Source organism: Stenella coeruleoalba (genome assembly GCF_951394435.1).
Source record: "Stenella coeruleoalba genome assembly, chromosome: 8".
In the NCBI taxonomy this organism is placed as follows: domain Eukaryota; kingdom Metazoa; phylum Chordata; class Mammalia; order Artiodactyla; family Delphinidae; genus Stenella; species Stenella coeruleoalba.
Genome location: NC_137154.1, coordinates 100,409,353 through 100,425,571, shown reverse-complemented (window position 1 = coordinate 100,425,571; position 16,219 = coordinate 100,409,353). Strand labels below are relative to the sequence as shown.

The 16,219-nt window shown below is 41.3% G+C and overlaps 1 protein-coding gene across 1 annotated transcript; it reads left to right on the top strand.

Annotated features, from left to right (window-relative positions):
* Nucleotides 1–9,841: 9,841 nt before the first annotated feature.
* Nucleotides 9,842–10,541, top strand: LOC307190455 (uncharacterized protein; the record flags this gene model as incomplete). The annotated part of the gene is made up of 2 exons (XM_079929611.1): nucleotides 9,842–10,000; nucleotides 10,357–10,541. Exons 1-2 carry the CDS (start codon nucleotides 9,865–9,867, stop codon nucleotides 10,539–10,541), a joined length of 321 nt encoding a protein of 106 aa, XP_079785737.1. The 5' UTR covers nucleotides 9,842–9,864.
* Between the last annotated feature and the right edge of the window lie 5,678 nt (nucleotides 10,542–16,219).

Sequence of the window (16,219 nt, the reverse complement as noted above, 5' to 3'; positions counted from 1 at the left end):
GATGCCGCCATTTGGCTGATCCTTAGAAGACAATCAGTAGACACAAATCTGACTGTATTCATTCAGGAGGATTCTTAGCAAGCAGCAGAGGCCACAGTGTGAAAGCCATACTGAAAACACTGTGCTTATTGGGCATGCCACTATGCAAGCAGGTGCACAAGAGCTGTATGAAACAACAATAACAACAGCACCACCAGCAATAAATAATAATAACACCTAGTGGCTTGAGTTTCAGATTTTTATTTTTTCTTTTCAGTTCAGTACCAAAAATTTGAGGCTATGGAGTGATATGACTTTCTCAGTCCTTGGTCTTCTTACCCTATTACTTAACTCCTCTACTGATCACATGTCATAGTTCTAAATACCCTCTATATGCTGATGACTGGCAAATCTCTACCTTCCTCCCTAAACTCTCCACTGCCTTTTAAAAATCTGCATTTGATGGGTTTTTCAAACTTAACATGCCCCAAAACAAACAACTGATTTCCTATCCCAACTCACTCCAACACAATACCCTCCACACACCTGTCTCCCCACTCTAGCCTCACCTCACTTTTCTCACATTCTGTCCCATGTCACCCAATCACTGCACCATTCACCCAATTGCTCGAGCTAAAAACTAAGGGCCATCATAGATTTCTCTTTTTTCTTTCCTTACCCCCCCACCGCACCACACATTCAATCCATTAGCAAGTCCTGTTGGCTGTCTCTTCAAAGTGTTTCCCAAGACCCATCATTTCTTACCACTTGTTCTCTAAGTTAACAGTCTCTTTTCTCTCACAGTTTAATTTTTTCTGAGTTTCATTTTCTTTCTTTTTTATTATTATATAAGTTTCAGGTTATAATTCAACATCTCTATATACTACATAGTGATTCTCCCAAAGGTCTAGTTACCATTCATCACCATACAGTTGACCCCTTTAGCATTTTTCACATACCCCTAGCCCCCTTCCCTCTGGTAACCACTGATCTGTTCTCTGTATCTTATGAGTTTTGTTTTGTTTGTTTTGTTTTTGGATTTGACATATGAGTGAAATCATATGATATTTGTCTTTTTCCTTCTGGTTTATTTCACTTAGCAGAATACCCTCAAGGTCCAACCATGTTGTCACAAATGGCAAGATTCCATTATTTTTTATGGCTGAATAGCATTCCATTGTATACATATAAACCACATCTTCTTTATTCATTCATCCATCGATGGACACTTTGTTTCCATATCTTGGCTATTGAAAAATAATGCTACAATGAACATAGGAGTGAAATATCTTTTTAATTTTTTTTTTATTCTCTGGATAAAAACAGAAGTGGAATAGCTGAATTATATGGTAGTTCACTTATTAATTTCTTGAGGAATTTCCATGCTGTTTTCCATAGTGGCTACAATTTACATTCCCATCCACAGTGTATGAGAGTTCCCTTTTCTCCACATCCTCTCCAAAACTTATTTCTTGTCTTTTTGATAATAGCCATTCTAACAGGTGTGAGGTGGTATCTCATTGTGGTTTTGATTTGCATTTCCTTGATGATTGAGCATCTTTTCATGTGCTGGTGACCATCTGTATGTCTTCTTTGGAAAAATGATATTCAAATCCTCTACCTGGGACTTCCCTCATGGCACAGTGGTTAAGACTCTGCGCTCCCAATGCAGGGGGCCCAGGTTCAATCCCTGGTGAGGGAACTAGATCCCACATGCATGCCACAACTAAGAGTTCTTATACCACAACTAAGGAGCTGGTGAGCCACAACTAAGGTGCCTGTGAGCCACAACCAACCAAATAAATAAATAGAGTATTTTTAAAAATCCTCTGCCCATTTTTAAGTTGGGTGGTTTGTTTTAAGTTGTATGAGTTCTTTATATATTGTGGATGTTAACTCCTTATCAGATATATAATTTGCGAATATCTTTTTTCATTTACTAAGTTGCCTTTCATTTTGATGATGGTTTCCTTTGCTGTTCAGAAACTTTGTAGTTGATGAAGGCCCATTTGTTGATTTTTGCTTTTTGTTTCCCCTGCTTTTAAAGTCATGTTCACAAAAAACATCACTAAGGCTGATGTCAGTGAGGCTACCAATGTTTTTTCCTAGAAATTTTATGTTTTCAGGCATTACATTTAAGGCTTTAATCCATTTTGAGTTTGTTCTTGTGTATGGTATAAAATAGTGATCTAGTTTCAATTTTTTCCATATGTCTCTCTAGTTTTCCCATCATTATTTATTGAAGAGACTGTCTTCTCTTCATCATTGTGTTCTTGGCCCCTTTGCTGTAAATTAATTGTTTATATGTGCATGGATTTACTTCTAGGATCTCAATTCTGTTCCATTGATCTGTGTGTCTGTTTTCGTGCCTTTACCATAATGTTTTGATTACTACAGCTTTGTAGTATAATTTGAAATCCAGGAGCGTGATACCTTCAGCTTTGTTCTTCTTCCTTAACATAGTTTTGACTATTTGGGATCTTTTGTGTTTCATACAAATTTTAGAAATATTTGTTCTAGTTCTATGAAATATACCATTGGAATATTGATACAGATTGTATTGAATGTGTAGACTGCTTTGAGTAGTATTTACATTTTAACAATATTAATTCTTCCAATCCATAAGCACAAAATGTCTTTTCATTCATTTATGTCTTCTTCAGTTTCTTTCATCAATGTCTCATAGTTTTCAGTATACAGGTCTTTAGCCTCCTTAGTTAATTTTGTTCCTAGGTATTCTTTTTAATACAGTTGGAAATAGGATTGTTTTCTTAATTTCTCTTTCTGATAGATTGTTATTAGTGTACAGAAATGCAACAGATTTCTGTATATTAATTTTGTACCTGCAACTTTGCTGAATTCATTTGTTAGTTCTAATAGTTTTTTTGTGGTGTCTTTGGGGTTTTCTATGTATAATATCATAATTTCTGTGAAGAGAGACACTTTCACTTCTCCTTTTCCAATTTGAATGCCTTTTATTTCTTTTCTTGCCTAATTGCTATGGCTAGGACTTCCAATACTATGTTGACTAAAAGTGGTGAGAGTGGACATCATTTTCTTATTCCTGTTCTTAGAGAAAAAGCTTTCAGCTTTTCAACATTGAACATGATGCTGAAGGTTTGTCATATATGGTCTGTATTATGTTAAACTGTGTTCCCTCTATACCCACTTTGTTGAGAATTTTTATCAGAAGTCAATGTTGAATTTTGTCAAATGCTTTTTCTGAATCTATTGAGATGATCACACAATTTTTTTCATAGATCTTTATTGGAGTATAATTGCTTCACAATACTGTGTTAATCTCTGTTGCACAAAAAAGCGAACCAGCCATATGCATATACATGTCCCCATATCCCCTCCCTCTTGAGCCTCCCTCCCCTCCTCCCTATCCCACCCCTCTAGGTCATCGCAAATCACCGAGTCGATCTCCCTGTGCTATGCTGCTGCTTCCCACCAGCCAACTATTTTACATTCAGTAGTGTATATATGTCAATGCTACTCTCACTTTGCCCCAGGTTCACCCTCCCACCCCATGTCCTCAAGTCTGTTTTCTATGTCTACTTCTTTATTCCTGCCCTGCCAGTGAGAATGATCATACAATTTTTATCCTTCATTTTGTTAAAGTGGTGTATCATGTTGATTGATTTGCAAATATTGAACCATCCTTGCAACCCTGGAATAAACCCCACTGAATCATGGCGTATGATCCTTTTAATGTATTGTTGAATGAGGTTTGCTAATATTTTGTTGAGGATCTTTGTATCTGTGTTCATCAGAGATATTTGACTGGAATTTTCTTTTTTTGTAGTGTCTTTCTCTGATTTGGTACCAGAGTAATACTGGTCTCATAGAATGAGTTTGGAAACATTATTTCCTCTTCAATTTTTGAAATAGTTTGAGATGGATAAGTATTATTTTTTTTAAATGTTTGGTAGAGTTTACCTGTGAAGCCATCTGTTCTTGGACATTTGTATATTAAATGTTTGTTTTATTACTGATTCAATTTCATGATTAGTAATCAGTCTTTTCAGATTTTCTATTTCTGCTTGATTCAGTCTTGAAAGACTGTCTATTTTTAGGAATTTATCCATATTTTTCCAGGTTGTTCAATTTGTTGGTGTATAATTGTTCATAGCAGTCTCTTATGATTCTTTGTTTTTCTGTGGTATCTGTTGCAATTTCTCCCCTTTCATCAGGTTTTATTTATTTGAGCCCTCTATTTGTCACTTATACCTTTATAAAGCTGATATTAAAAAAAAAAAAAGCTGTATGGGCTTTGGTGACAGATCCAAGTTGAAGTCTCACTCCTGCTCCCTAACATTTTGACCGTGACAAATTACTTAACCTTTTCTAGCCCCCATTTCCAAACCTGTAGAATGAGTATAATGAAGCCTCAAGGAGAAAACAGTCTAGCATCAATATCTTGGAGTTTTTCTTATCTCCTTTTTGAACTCGGGGTCCAGTAGACTGGTAAGAAATCGGGGATTTTGCTTGTTCTTTAGTTGGGAGTAGTTCCTCTGCTATTTCATTTTACTTAACTATCTCTGTCTCTATGAATTTAGGAGAAACAGTTATCTAATGTGGTCTTGACGGAGTGTTTTAGGTGGGAGCATCCCGTGTAGACTGTGTGAGCCCAATATTTTTGTTGTGCGGCTAGTTTTGGTATGGCTGCCAGCCACATCTCTCCTCAGAGTGTGCTGGCTGTTATCCCTTTGATAGGGGGTGTGATTGGTGTCCAGAGCCTGCACTGGATGTTGGGTGGGGACTCCTCCTTGCTTCACGGCTGTCACAGCCCAGACAGGGATGGGGTCTGCTCCCCAGTTGTTGGAGTAGAAGCCAGGAGGATCGGGTTCAGTCAGGTTCTGCTGCCCTGGAGTATGTGCCCTGACCCAGAGGAGGTGACCACTGAAGCAAGTGAGGCCTGTGTGGTCACAGCAAACCTATGTGTCACCTGTGCATGCATCTGTGGTTCTGCCCAGAAGCAGCCCAGTCTCATCCCTTTCTCCATTGTGTTAGTCCCAGACCTAGTGCCAGACTATGGTGTGGAGTGGGCTGGGCTGGGAGCCAGGGCGTGGTGGCTGCAGCAATCAAGGTGGTTGTGCTGCCGCCTGGGACCTCGGCTGCCTCTGTACCAGGGCTCTCCCAGGACCTGTGCGCCCCAGATCCAGCTCCAAGCTGTGGCGTGGTGTGGTCGGAGCCAGAGTTCTCCTGTCAGGTGAGAAATGGAATATTTCTCCATATCAGTAAACAAAGGATGTCACAGTCATCAGCGATTGCAGGTGGGAACTCAGGAAGGAAAGAATACCTGCCATCAGACTGCAGCCACTCCCTACTATGAGGCCTGAGGAAACTCAGGATATGAAAGCACAGGATACTGGCCCCAGATAGCTGAGGTACACATCAAAGGAATGATTTCAGTGAGCCCAGGCTCTTGCATCTTCCCATCCATAGAAAAGTACTAAATTCCTTAACCTGAGATATCTAGTTTTCTTTTACTAACAATAATCTTTTGTTCCTACTACCTGCCCTTTGTTGCCAAACTCCTATATATCCTGCTCCCCCTTTGCCTCCTCGGAGCAGTTTTCTCAGACTTACTTGAAATGCTGCCTCCTGGGCTTGACGTCCTCAGTGTGTCCTCCGAATAAAACATAACTCTCAACTTTTAGGTTGTGCATTATTTTTTAATCAACACAGGAAACGAACCCTTGTGTCCTCCTGTCCAGAGCCTGTCCGCCCGAGACTCAGCAACCAGCTGCTGTACATTTCTGGGGTGCCACCTGATGCACTTGCCAACAAAGTCCTGCTTGGTGGGATCCGCCCCCATTGTGCGCACTGACAGTGGGCTCCAAGATTTGGCTGGGACCACATCCCAGGCCCTCCAGGCTGTCTCCATGCAGCTAGATCCCGTCCTCTCCTGGGGCCGGTCTGCGGAGACTCAGCACTTAGCTGTTGCATGAATTTGTGGCACCGCCCAGAATGCCCAGTGTGAGCTCTAGATTGGGAATGCAAGGAGCTGGTGGCTGCCACTGCCGTTCTCTCTGTTGGTGCAAGTTCCTGTTCCTGGTGCAGAGTGAGGCCAAACAAACTGAGTATGGAGCAAAGAAAGGTTTATTGCAAAGCCATGCAAGGAGACAGGTGGCTCATGCCCTAAAAAAAGCCCAAGCTCCCTGAAGGGTTTTGGCAAAGCATTTTTAAAGGCCAGGTGAGGGAGTGGTGGTCACAGGGCAGGTGATCAGCTCATGAACAAATCTCTGATTGGCTGATGATGAGGGAACAGGGTGGTGTCACAGGGGTTAAGATTATCAGTCTTTAGGCTCCAGGAGACCTGGGGCTATGTGCTCATGGTCATCAAGTATCATGTTAACATCAATAGTTAACATCTTCCATTTGGGGGGGCGGTGTTTCACATCTGTAAAACAAGCCAGGAAATGTGCGTCAAATACCTAGGTACTTCAGAGAGGAGCTGAAGCAGAGGGTATGGGGGAAGGCCTGTCCCAGGAAGGCCCCATAGGGTCCTGCTAGGTTGCATCTCGCTGCCCTGACGGCTAGTAAGCCAGCATGCACTCAATTCTCACGAGCAGAATCCAGTCCCTTGAGCCCCTCTATCTGTCCCAGAGGATTTCCCAGCAGACAAGGGGGCCCCACAGGGCGAGGATCTGCCTGTGTGGACCTTCTCTCCTTTATAGATTCCTCCCAGGGGCAGAGGTCCTGTCCTGATGCCTCCCCGCCCTCCCCACCCCCATCCTACCCAGTTATGTGGAGATCTTTCTTGCAGCTTTGGTTGTATAGGAGATGTTCTGCCAGTTTCCAGTTTGATTTCCGTGAGAATTGTTCCACATGTATTTTTGATGTGTTTGTGGAAGGAGGTCAGCTCCGTGTCCTCCTACTCTGCCATCTTGATCCCCATTCTAGAGAATTTTTTTGTCTTAGTCTAAGACTGTTCTTTTTCTCTTAAGAAGATAGCAATTATGACTATAATTTTCTAAGCACCTGATCTGTTGTAAACACTGCAAACATTTTGTCAACTGAAGAAAAACGCACAACCTAAAAGTTGCAAGTTATGTTTTATTTGGAGAACTTATTGAGGAGTATAGCCCAGGAGACAGCCTCTCAGTTAGCTCTGAAGAACTGTTCCAAAGAGGTAAGGGAGGAGCCAAGATATATGGGAGTTTTTGCTGAAAAAACAAACAAACAAATGAACATGTAGTTGAACATCAAAAGATTACTGGTAATCACACAAAACAGACATCTCAGACGAATGATTTAAGTGCTTTTCTATATATAGGAAGATGCAAGAGTCTGCTCATTGAAATTATTCCTTAGATATGCATCTTAACTATCTAGGGCCAGTACCCTGTTTTTCCTCATCCTGAATTCCTTTCAGGGTGCACTGTGGCTGCAGTGGCTGATGGCTTGATGTCAGGCAAACATTTTTTGTTTACTGGAATGGCAGGCAACATTTTTTGTCCACGATTTTATCTTAAGTCTTCACATAAGCACACTCATATGGTGCTTATTATGTCAGACCGTGGGCACTTCCTAAGGACTCCAACTACCAAAGGACACTTAAGAAGAAATAAATACACTTTTGGGACTTCCCTGGCAGTCCAGTGGTTAAGACTCCACACTTCGACTGCAGGGGGCGCAGGCTCCATCTCTGGTTGGGGAACTAAGATCCCACATGCTGCAGGGCATAGCCAAAAAAAGAAATACACTTTTATCTATTAACAATATTGAATTTGTAGTTAAAAACCTTCTCATAAGGAAAACCCAGATGGCTTCAGGGTGAACTCTATCAAACACTTCAGGAAGGAATAATACCAATTCTAGGAAGAGTCTTCCAGAAAATTGAAGAGAAGTTAATTTTCCTAACTCTTTTGTGCAGCCAGTATTACTCTGCTACCAAAACCAGGTAAAGACATCACAAGAAAAGGAACCAATCTGTGAGATAGCTTCCAATCTCTAGAACTCTGCATGTGCCTTCCCCTCAATAAAGAACGTGATTTTTCTTGATTCTGCTTAGCCAAGTCCTACAATTACTTACACTGTACCCCCCTCCAAAAATCGTTGTTCTCTCAATCTAGTTAATGGTGACCGATTCTTCTTCCGAATAGATTTTAGTCTTGTAGGTGAGGGGAAATTTCCCGTCTTTCTCCTCTTTGTTCTTTCGGTGGGCAATTAAAATTACATAAGGCAGACTAACAGAAGAAAATAAAATTTATTCTGTGCACATGGAGAATCCGCATAAGTATGAAAACTTCCAAAGACAATAAGGCAAGTTGATCTATCTCTCTATCTATCTTTCTATCTATCTATCCATCTGTCTACCTAACTATATATCTGTCATCTATTCTGGACTAAGGAGAAGGAGGTAGGGGGTCTAAGGCTTCAAGGGGAAGTAAGATAATTCACAGGAGGATAAAAAGAGTTAATGTTTGGGAAACAAATGTTTGCTGGGTCATTCAAAGACAATGGGACATAGAGAGGATTTTGATCAAATTGGCTTTCCTAGGTTCCTTGTGCTGGACATGTTTTTTTAGTGATAACTGAATTTGTAGGCTCCAACTCCATTCTTATAAGACATTCCAAAACTCTGAGGTGAGTCAGTTCCTAACCTTCACCTGAATGGTTGCTCCTTTTACCAGCCCAGTGTTATGTGGTTTGGCTAAATCAAGGAATCCAACACAACGTGTGAGTGTTCCATGCGCTTATATGCCTGCGAAGCAAAGCCTAATACCAGAGCTCAGTGGGATAGTTTGTGGCATTACACACAGTAAGCTGAACAGAGAAAATGTGGAATCTGAAGGTGGCTTCCATCTCTGTTTTACTTAGATCCTCTGTCTTCTCTGGGATGAGGTTGTTACTATCTTGAGTAAGGTCACCTCTTTCCTATGTAAATTCCTTGGTCAGGCCCTGCGTTGGCTGTGGAATGGGGAGAGGAAGCAGAACACCCACAATCTTACAGCCAGGGCCTCCCGGTACAGGTATGAACTGTACCCTTTACAGCCCAGGACATAGCTCACAGAACAGGCGACTAGAGAGGGAACCACAGCTTCATCTCCATTCCACACCCTGTCTGGCGCACCATTACTGAGCCCTTCCTGGAGCTTGATTGGCTGCTTTGTTGTCCTTTCCTCAATTTATATGGACTGGCTCCTGTTCCTCCTGCTCCCTGGAGCCCTCGTGGTTCTGTGCTGGGCTTCTACAGAGGGTGAGTACAATGGCAGTAAGGCAAAGGGGGAAGGGTGATGGGGTCAGGGAGTACTGTCAGGAGGAACAGGAGCTACAGAGACAGTGTTTGCTGGAGCCAGGCCCCTGAGCCCTTGGCTGCTGTAAATTCCCTTCCCCATAATGAAAACTCTTCCTGAAGACCCTGCTGTTGCTGCTGTCCAGTAGCTCTCCAAACTCTAACTCCAGGAAAGGTGTGAGGGGAAGGGATGATAAAGAATCACTGGGGCATCTGTAGCTGGGCAAGGTAGACCGATCAACTAAGACCCAGGTCTTAGTAAGAGGTGTCTGAATGGAGATCCTTCTCCTTCTTTTACCCCATTAGATGCTGGGTCTGCTCTCTCAGCTAAACTTGCCCAGCCCTACTGGCAATGAAATGCCCATTCAGTGCCCCTTTGGAAACCACAGCTGCAGGCTGAGCCTGAAAAGAAAGAAGGGAGAGGGCTTCCTGGTAACCACGTGACTCCTAAAATGGATTCCTTGGTAGACGCGGGCTCTGCATGGAGGATCCTCAGAGGCTGAGGAGGAAGGCCTGGAAAGTCGAGGGTTCTGGCCTCAGTCCCAACACCAGCAGCAGCAGCCCTTCTCTCTTCCCCTTAACTACCTGGCATTCCTTGCTCTCATCCCATGGTTCTCCCATATTGTCCAGATTCTACAATGAAATTTATTTCTTGCACCTCCTGCGACGAATTTGTTGGCAAGAACTGCAGAAAGAATTTAGGTTCCTGTCACTCCAGATATCCTGATTTTGCATGCCAGACCAAAGAAGTATATTCTCAACATTTCACCGGAGGTGAGATGAGGGCAGGAGAATGGGGAGGCAGGGGAAATTGATTGAGTTACAGTTTCTCACCTGTACAATGATTGGGTTTTAACGGATGATCTCCAAATTCCTTTCCATTTCTGATATTCAGTAACTGAATCCCTAGTAGAGTATGTCTGTTACAGCTCCTTTGTTGTAAATGTATGTTGGTGTTGAGAGCAGAATCAAGTTTCCCTGGAAAGAGACTGCCCCTTTTGTGGAAGGGTCTTCAAGTCCAGGCTTGGCCTAAGGGGACAAGAGGGAAGGGAAAGACTGCTCACTTGAAAACATTCCCTGTCACATCCCAAGTCTAACTTGGACCTTGGTTATTCTCCTACCCTCTTCAGAATATATCTACAGATATTCTATCCTGGGCTGCCCAAGAAGATGTGTGGAGTATATACACATCACCGAGTGGGAGAAAAACGTGTTCTTCTGTTGTAATACAAGCTACTGCAATAGCTTATCAGTAAAGGATGAGGTTCCGTTCAATTCCATCGCATCAGAGGATTTACCTGAGATATTCAACTAATTTTCAGGGACTTCCTCTTGACTGCATTCTGCTCATCATTCTTTAAAAAAAAATCAAGATCCAGAAATACTTTCACTCTCAACCACCACCCACATTGCCTCCTGAGAGCCAAAAGGCCCAAGAGAAATAAACTATGGATGAAAAAGAAATGCAGTGTAACTTTGAAATGCTGTCTGGGCCCAAGTTAGACAACCAGGCCTGGTTTTCTGGTTCTGCTTTTCTGGCCGGGGACCAAACTCCAAGTCTAGGGAGTGGGAAAGTGGGAGAGGCTGCACTGGGACATCTGGGGGCACTGAATGCATTACAATAAAAACTCTAATGAATGACAAGACTATATTCGGGGGAACTCATGGGCTGTTTCCACAGTGGACTAGATAAGAAGGAAGGGATACTGGGCAAAGCATGACCTGGCAAAAGTCTCCAAGTCATTTTACTTCTCAAATGTCCAGGATCCTAAATCCCATCAGGCCCCTGACACTCTAGGCCTGGAAAGTCCTCAAAACAGGTAGGCTTTCCAAGGGGGCCTAACATACGATCTATCTTGGAAAATATTCCATGTCACTTGAGAGGAATGTATATCCTGCTGTTGGCATATACATTTTGTATATTTCTGTTATATCTAATTGGTTTATAGTGTTGCTTAAATCCTCTAATTCCTTATTGATCTTCTATATGGTTTTTCTACCATTATTGAAGGTAAAGTGTTGAGGTAGAATGTCTATTTCTTCTTTCAATTCTGTCAAAGTTTGCTATATATATTTTGGTTTCTGTTGTTTGGTGCATATATGTTTATAATTGTTATAGCTTCTTAATGAATTGGCCCTTTTATCAACATATAATGTCATTCTTTATTTCTTGTAACTTAGGTCATTTTGTTATTGGTATAGGCACCCTAGGTCTCCTTTGGCAACAATTTGCATGGAATATCTTTTTTCATCCTTTGAGTTTGTGTCTTTAAATATAAAGTGAGTCTCTTGTACACAGCATATGGATGGATAACGGTTTTTTAAAATTCATTCTGCCAATCTCTGCCTTTTGATTAGAGGGTTTAATCCATTTATATCTAAAGTAATTACTGACAAGGAAGGGCCTACCTCTGCCATTTTGATATTGGTTTTTTGTATGTCTTGTAGCTTTTTTTATCTCTCATTTCCTCCATTACTTTGATTTTTTTGCAGTGAACACTTTTCTCTTTTAAATTTCCTTTTCTGTATATTCTACAGATATTTTCTTTGATTACCATAGAAATTATATTTAACATCCTACAGTTATAATTATTTAATTTGAATTGATATGAACTTAACTTCATTAGCATACAAAAACTGTACTCATATACAGTTTTACCCCTTTATGTTACTAAAGTCACAAATTACATCTTTATATATTGTGTGTCCAATAACATAGATATATAATTAATTTTTATTGTGTTTTAAATCATGTAGAAAATAAAAAGTAATTTGCCTTCCCAAATAAGAATAACAAATGTTCTTTAAGCAATTGCTAATTGTCAAACACTCTTCTAAACACTCTACATGTATTGCATCATTTAAAAAATCATCACAGCTCAATGAGATAAATACTGTCATTATTCCATTTTACAAATGAGAAAATGGAAGCCTAGACTTAAAGTACTTTGTCTAAGCTCATAGAGCTAATATGTGCTATAACTGGGATTTAAATTCTGATGTTTGAAGACAGAGTCTGCATTATTAATTGCTATACTATAAGGATTCCAATTCTATTCCCTGACTCATCATCCTTTACCAAATATTTACTGCATTTACAGTGTGGATGGAGAAAAGCATAATAGATTTTAAATGGGTGTGCTAATCAGTTATTTCAGTGCTATGTAGAATTCTCCTAGGTTCATTAGCAGAATTTATCAGATATGCTTCCAGCTCCCCTCCTCTTCCAGATGTGCTGGATTTCCACATTTAGACAATTATTTAGAATAGATAAGAGAGTTGGGGAGGGAGAGCCAGGGAGACAAATGAAGATTAAAAAATAAAGGAGAGAGAATGAAGAACAGAGAAAGGGAATTAAAAAAATAAATGACACTGAGGGGAAAGTCTGGTTGTCCTGTTGGTGAGGTGCTTTGCCCCTCAACCTATGCCACTTTTTTTTTTTTTTGCGGTACACGGGCCTCTCACTGTTGTGGCCTCTCCCGTTGCTGAGCACAGGCTCCAGACGCGCAGGCTCAGCGGTCATGGCTCATGGGCCTAGCTGCTCCGCAGCATGTGGGATCTTCCTGGACCAGGGCACGAACCCATGTCCCCTGCATCAGCAGGCGGACTCTCAACCACTGCGCCACCAGGGAAGCCCAACCTATGCCACTTTTAGCCACCCATCTGATTCACCCTTCTGACTCTCAAGTGCATGGTCAGAAACTCTGAGTCTGCTCTTTTTACTTTTATTATTCTAAACAAACAAACAAATAAACCGAGCACCAGATTTGAGGACATCACCAGATCAGAGAGTAAGACTAATTTATAAAGCCAAGAAAGAGTTAATTCCTCGCTCCCATGATTCTGAGTGTCTGATATTTGAGGAAGCCACTGAACAAAGAGGGAAGTACTTTGACCCTGTTTCTGGAAGAGATGTATAGAGACTTGCTTAAAGGAAGATAAGGAGATGGGGTAAGGTATTACCTTACTGCTATAGTTATTGTCCTAAAATGTTATTGAAGAAGTGGGATTCCTGGCTGATGTGATAGTTCTATTTTTAATTTTTTTGCGGAACCTCCATATTGCTTTCCATAGTGGATGTGCCAGTTTACATTCCCGTCAACATGTACCAGAGTTCCTTTTCTTCACATCCTCGCCAACACTTGTTATCTTTCACTTTTGTTCACAATAGCTATACTACCAGGTATAAGGTAATATCTCAGTGGTTTTGATTTGCATTTCCCTGATGATTAGTGATATTAAGCACATTTTCATGTACTGTTGGCCATCTGTATGTCTTCTTTGGAGAAATGTCTACTTAGGTCCTCAATCCCATTCCATTGCAATATCAAATTAAAATCCAGAATCTTGTGATCTAAGTCAGGTCCTGGGGTGGACGAGGCTTCTCGGGTGTGTTTCTTTGGGTCTTGCAAACTAAAGAGACAAGTATCTGCTCTCCACACACTTAACATAAAAGTGTAGGATAGAGAGAGAATAGCTGTAATAAACACTTCCATTCAAAAGGAGATAATGTGAGGTACGTAGCAGTCACTGGTCCATGACAATTCTGAAGTCCAGCCTCTCATGTGTAGTCAGTCCTGCAACTGGGAGTGATTCTCTGTGGATCTTAGCTCTGCCCTTTGGGCTCTCAGTTCTCTGAATCACCCTTCCTTCTCCAAAAGAAAAGGCTCATGTTCCCAGCTGTCTCAGTCTGCTTCCTGTCCCTAAAAAATTGGGGATCAAAAAGATTCTTTATTTTTACTTTCTCTATGCCTGTTAGCCTTTTAAACCTCTGAGCTGATGTAAATGCTCTCAGAAGCACATCTGGGACCTCCTCATAGCCTCACTTCACTCGCTATTCGGCATCTGTTGAGGACTCTTAGAGCCCAGGAAGGGGTTAATTTTTCAGAATTGTTTATCTGGTGAAGGAAAATGAGTACTTTCAGGACATGAGGTGTGGGTGGTGTGTTCCAGTGTAGGCTGTCTGATTTCTGTTATGTGAGTTATCTAGTTATCTGCACAGAATGCATCAGAAGAGCTGAAAAAAAAAAAAAAAGACTGTCAGCCCATCCATGAGAACATTCTGAGAATGTCTTTGATCAACACTGCTGTGAAAAATCTCTCACAAGATAGACACACATAATTATACATTTGTCTAAACTCATAAAATACGCAACACCAAGAGTGAACTATATTGTAAACTCTGGTCTTTGGGTGATTATGATGTGTCAGTGTAGGTTCACCAGCTGTAACAAATGTACCATTCTAGTGGGGAACATTGATGATGGGGGAGGCTGTGCATTTTGGTGGTAGGAGGTATAAAGGAAACCTCTAAACCTCCCTCAGTTTTGCTATGAATCTAAAACTGCTTTTAAAAAATAGTCTTAATTAAAACATTAAACAAAAACTTTCCTATATATCATACAGCATTAACTGTAATTGTCGTGTTGTACATTACATCCCTAGTACTTATTTAACTTATAAGTGGAAGTTTGTACCTTGGACCACCTTCATCCCATCCCTCCCCCACCCCCACCTCTGGTAACCACAAATCTGATCTCTTTTTCTATGAGTTTGTTTGTTTATTTTGATTTCAAAATAAGTGAGATCATACAGCATTTGTCTTTGTCTTATTTCACTTAGGATAATGCGCTGGAGATCCATCCATGTTGTCACAACAGATTGGCAGGATTTCCTCGTTGTTTATGTCTGGATAATATCCCATTGTGTGTGTGTGTGTGTGTGTGTGTGTGTGTGTGTGTGTGTGTGTGTGTGTGTACACACTTAGGTTATTTCCATGGTTTAGTCTTGAGAGTGTCATAAATGGAGTACAGGGTCTTAATTTTTAGAGATGGGAGAATCCAACTTTCTCCCCAGTACTCAAATCAGTTTCTTATAATGGCATGGTGTCTGAATACACTGGGAACTTTTTAAAGAAGAGGAAGTGAGGCGCTAAGTCCTGGGTATGGGGTGACCCTGATCTGGCACCTAATGTTGAAGTTTTGCCTCAGTGGGAATTTGTTCCCCCATCCTGGGTTCAGTCTCACTGTGGGTCTCCCAAGAGCCCAAGCTCACCTTCAGTTCTTCTAATTTCCCTGTTATTAAATACACAGTATCCTAACAGTCTAAAATTCCCCCAATATACTGAAATATCCTAAAGACAAAGAAATTCTTTGTTGCTCACCACTCTTCATGCAGTGGTCAACCCACTTTCCAGAAAGTGCTTGTTATACAAATGGTTTTGAGGGAGAGGCCAATCTATTCCACCAGCAAGGATGGGTCTCTCTTACAGGACAGTATCTTGGATACTGGGTCTTTCATATGATGTGACTTCCTAAGGACCTAAAGCCGGACTCCTTTTATGGGGCATGTAACCTTTGTAGAATATTCCTTCTTTAAGTCCAATCCTAGGGGAGATTGGATGTTGCCCACCTTACAATAGTTTTCTATGGCTGATGGCCTGGCTCTCATTGTGACACTTTGGGTCTGATTTTCTCTTGCACGGTGGATGAGATGACCAGCTGTGAGAAAAACTGCTCCAATTATGAAATAAGTTCTGTTTTTTTCAGCACGCTGGGCATACACTGAACCACTTTGATTTCTGCAGTGACCCCTCTGAGTCATTCAGGATGAGGATGCCTTAGGATGAGGATGAGGTGTCCAAACAAACTGCGTCCTCATTGAATCTCATCTCTGTTCACTCCCTTCAGAATGATCATTTCCCCTGCATGAGGAGTTTCCCTTAAGATACGCTCACTGCTTATTCAGTCTATGTCTTTATTGCTGGTGTTTCTTTCTCTTAAATATGAACAGAACTGATTCTGGCTTTTAGTCCATGTCTTATTAATCAGAAGGGAGATTGTGTCACAGATGGGGTGGGCAAATATATCACAAGCTGAAGAAGGGGAGGGGGGCAACTGACCATGAGAAGAGTCCCATTTTTTTAACTGATAGACATTTCTTTCCTCTCTTCCTTTCTTTTCACCTTCCTTCTTTTTTAGCTCTTCCATTCTC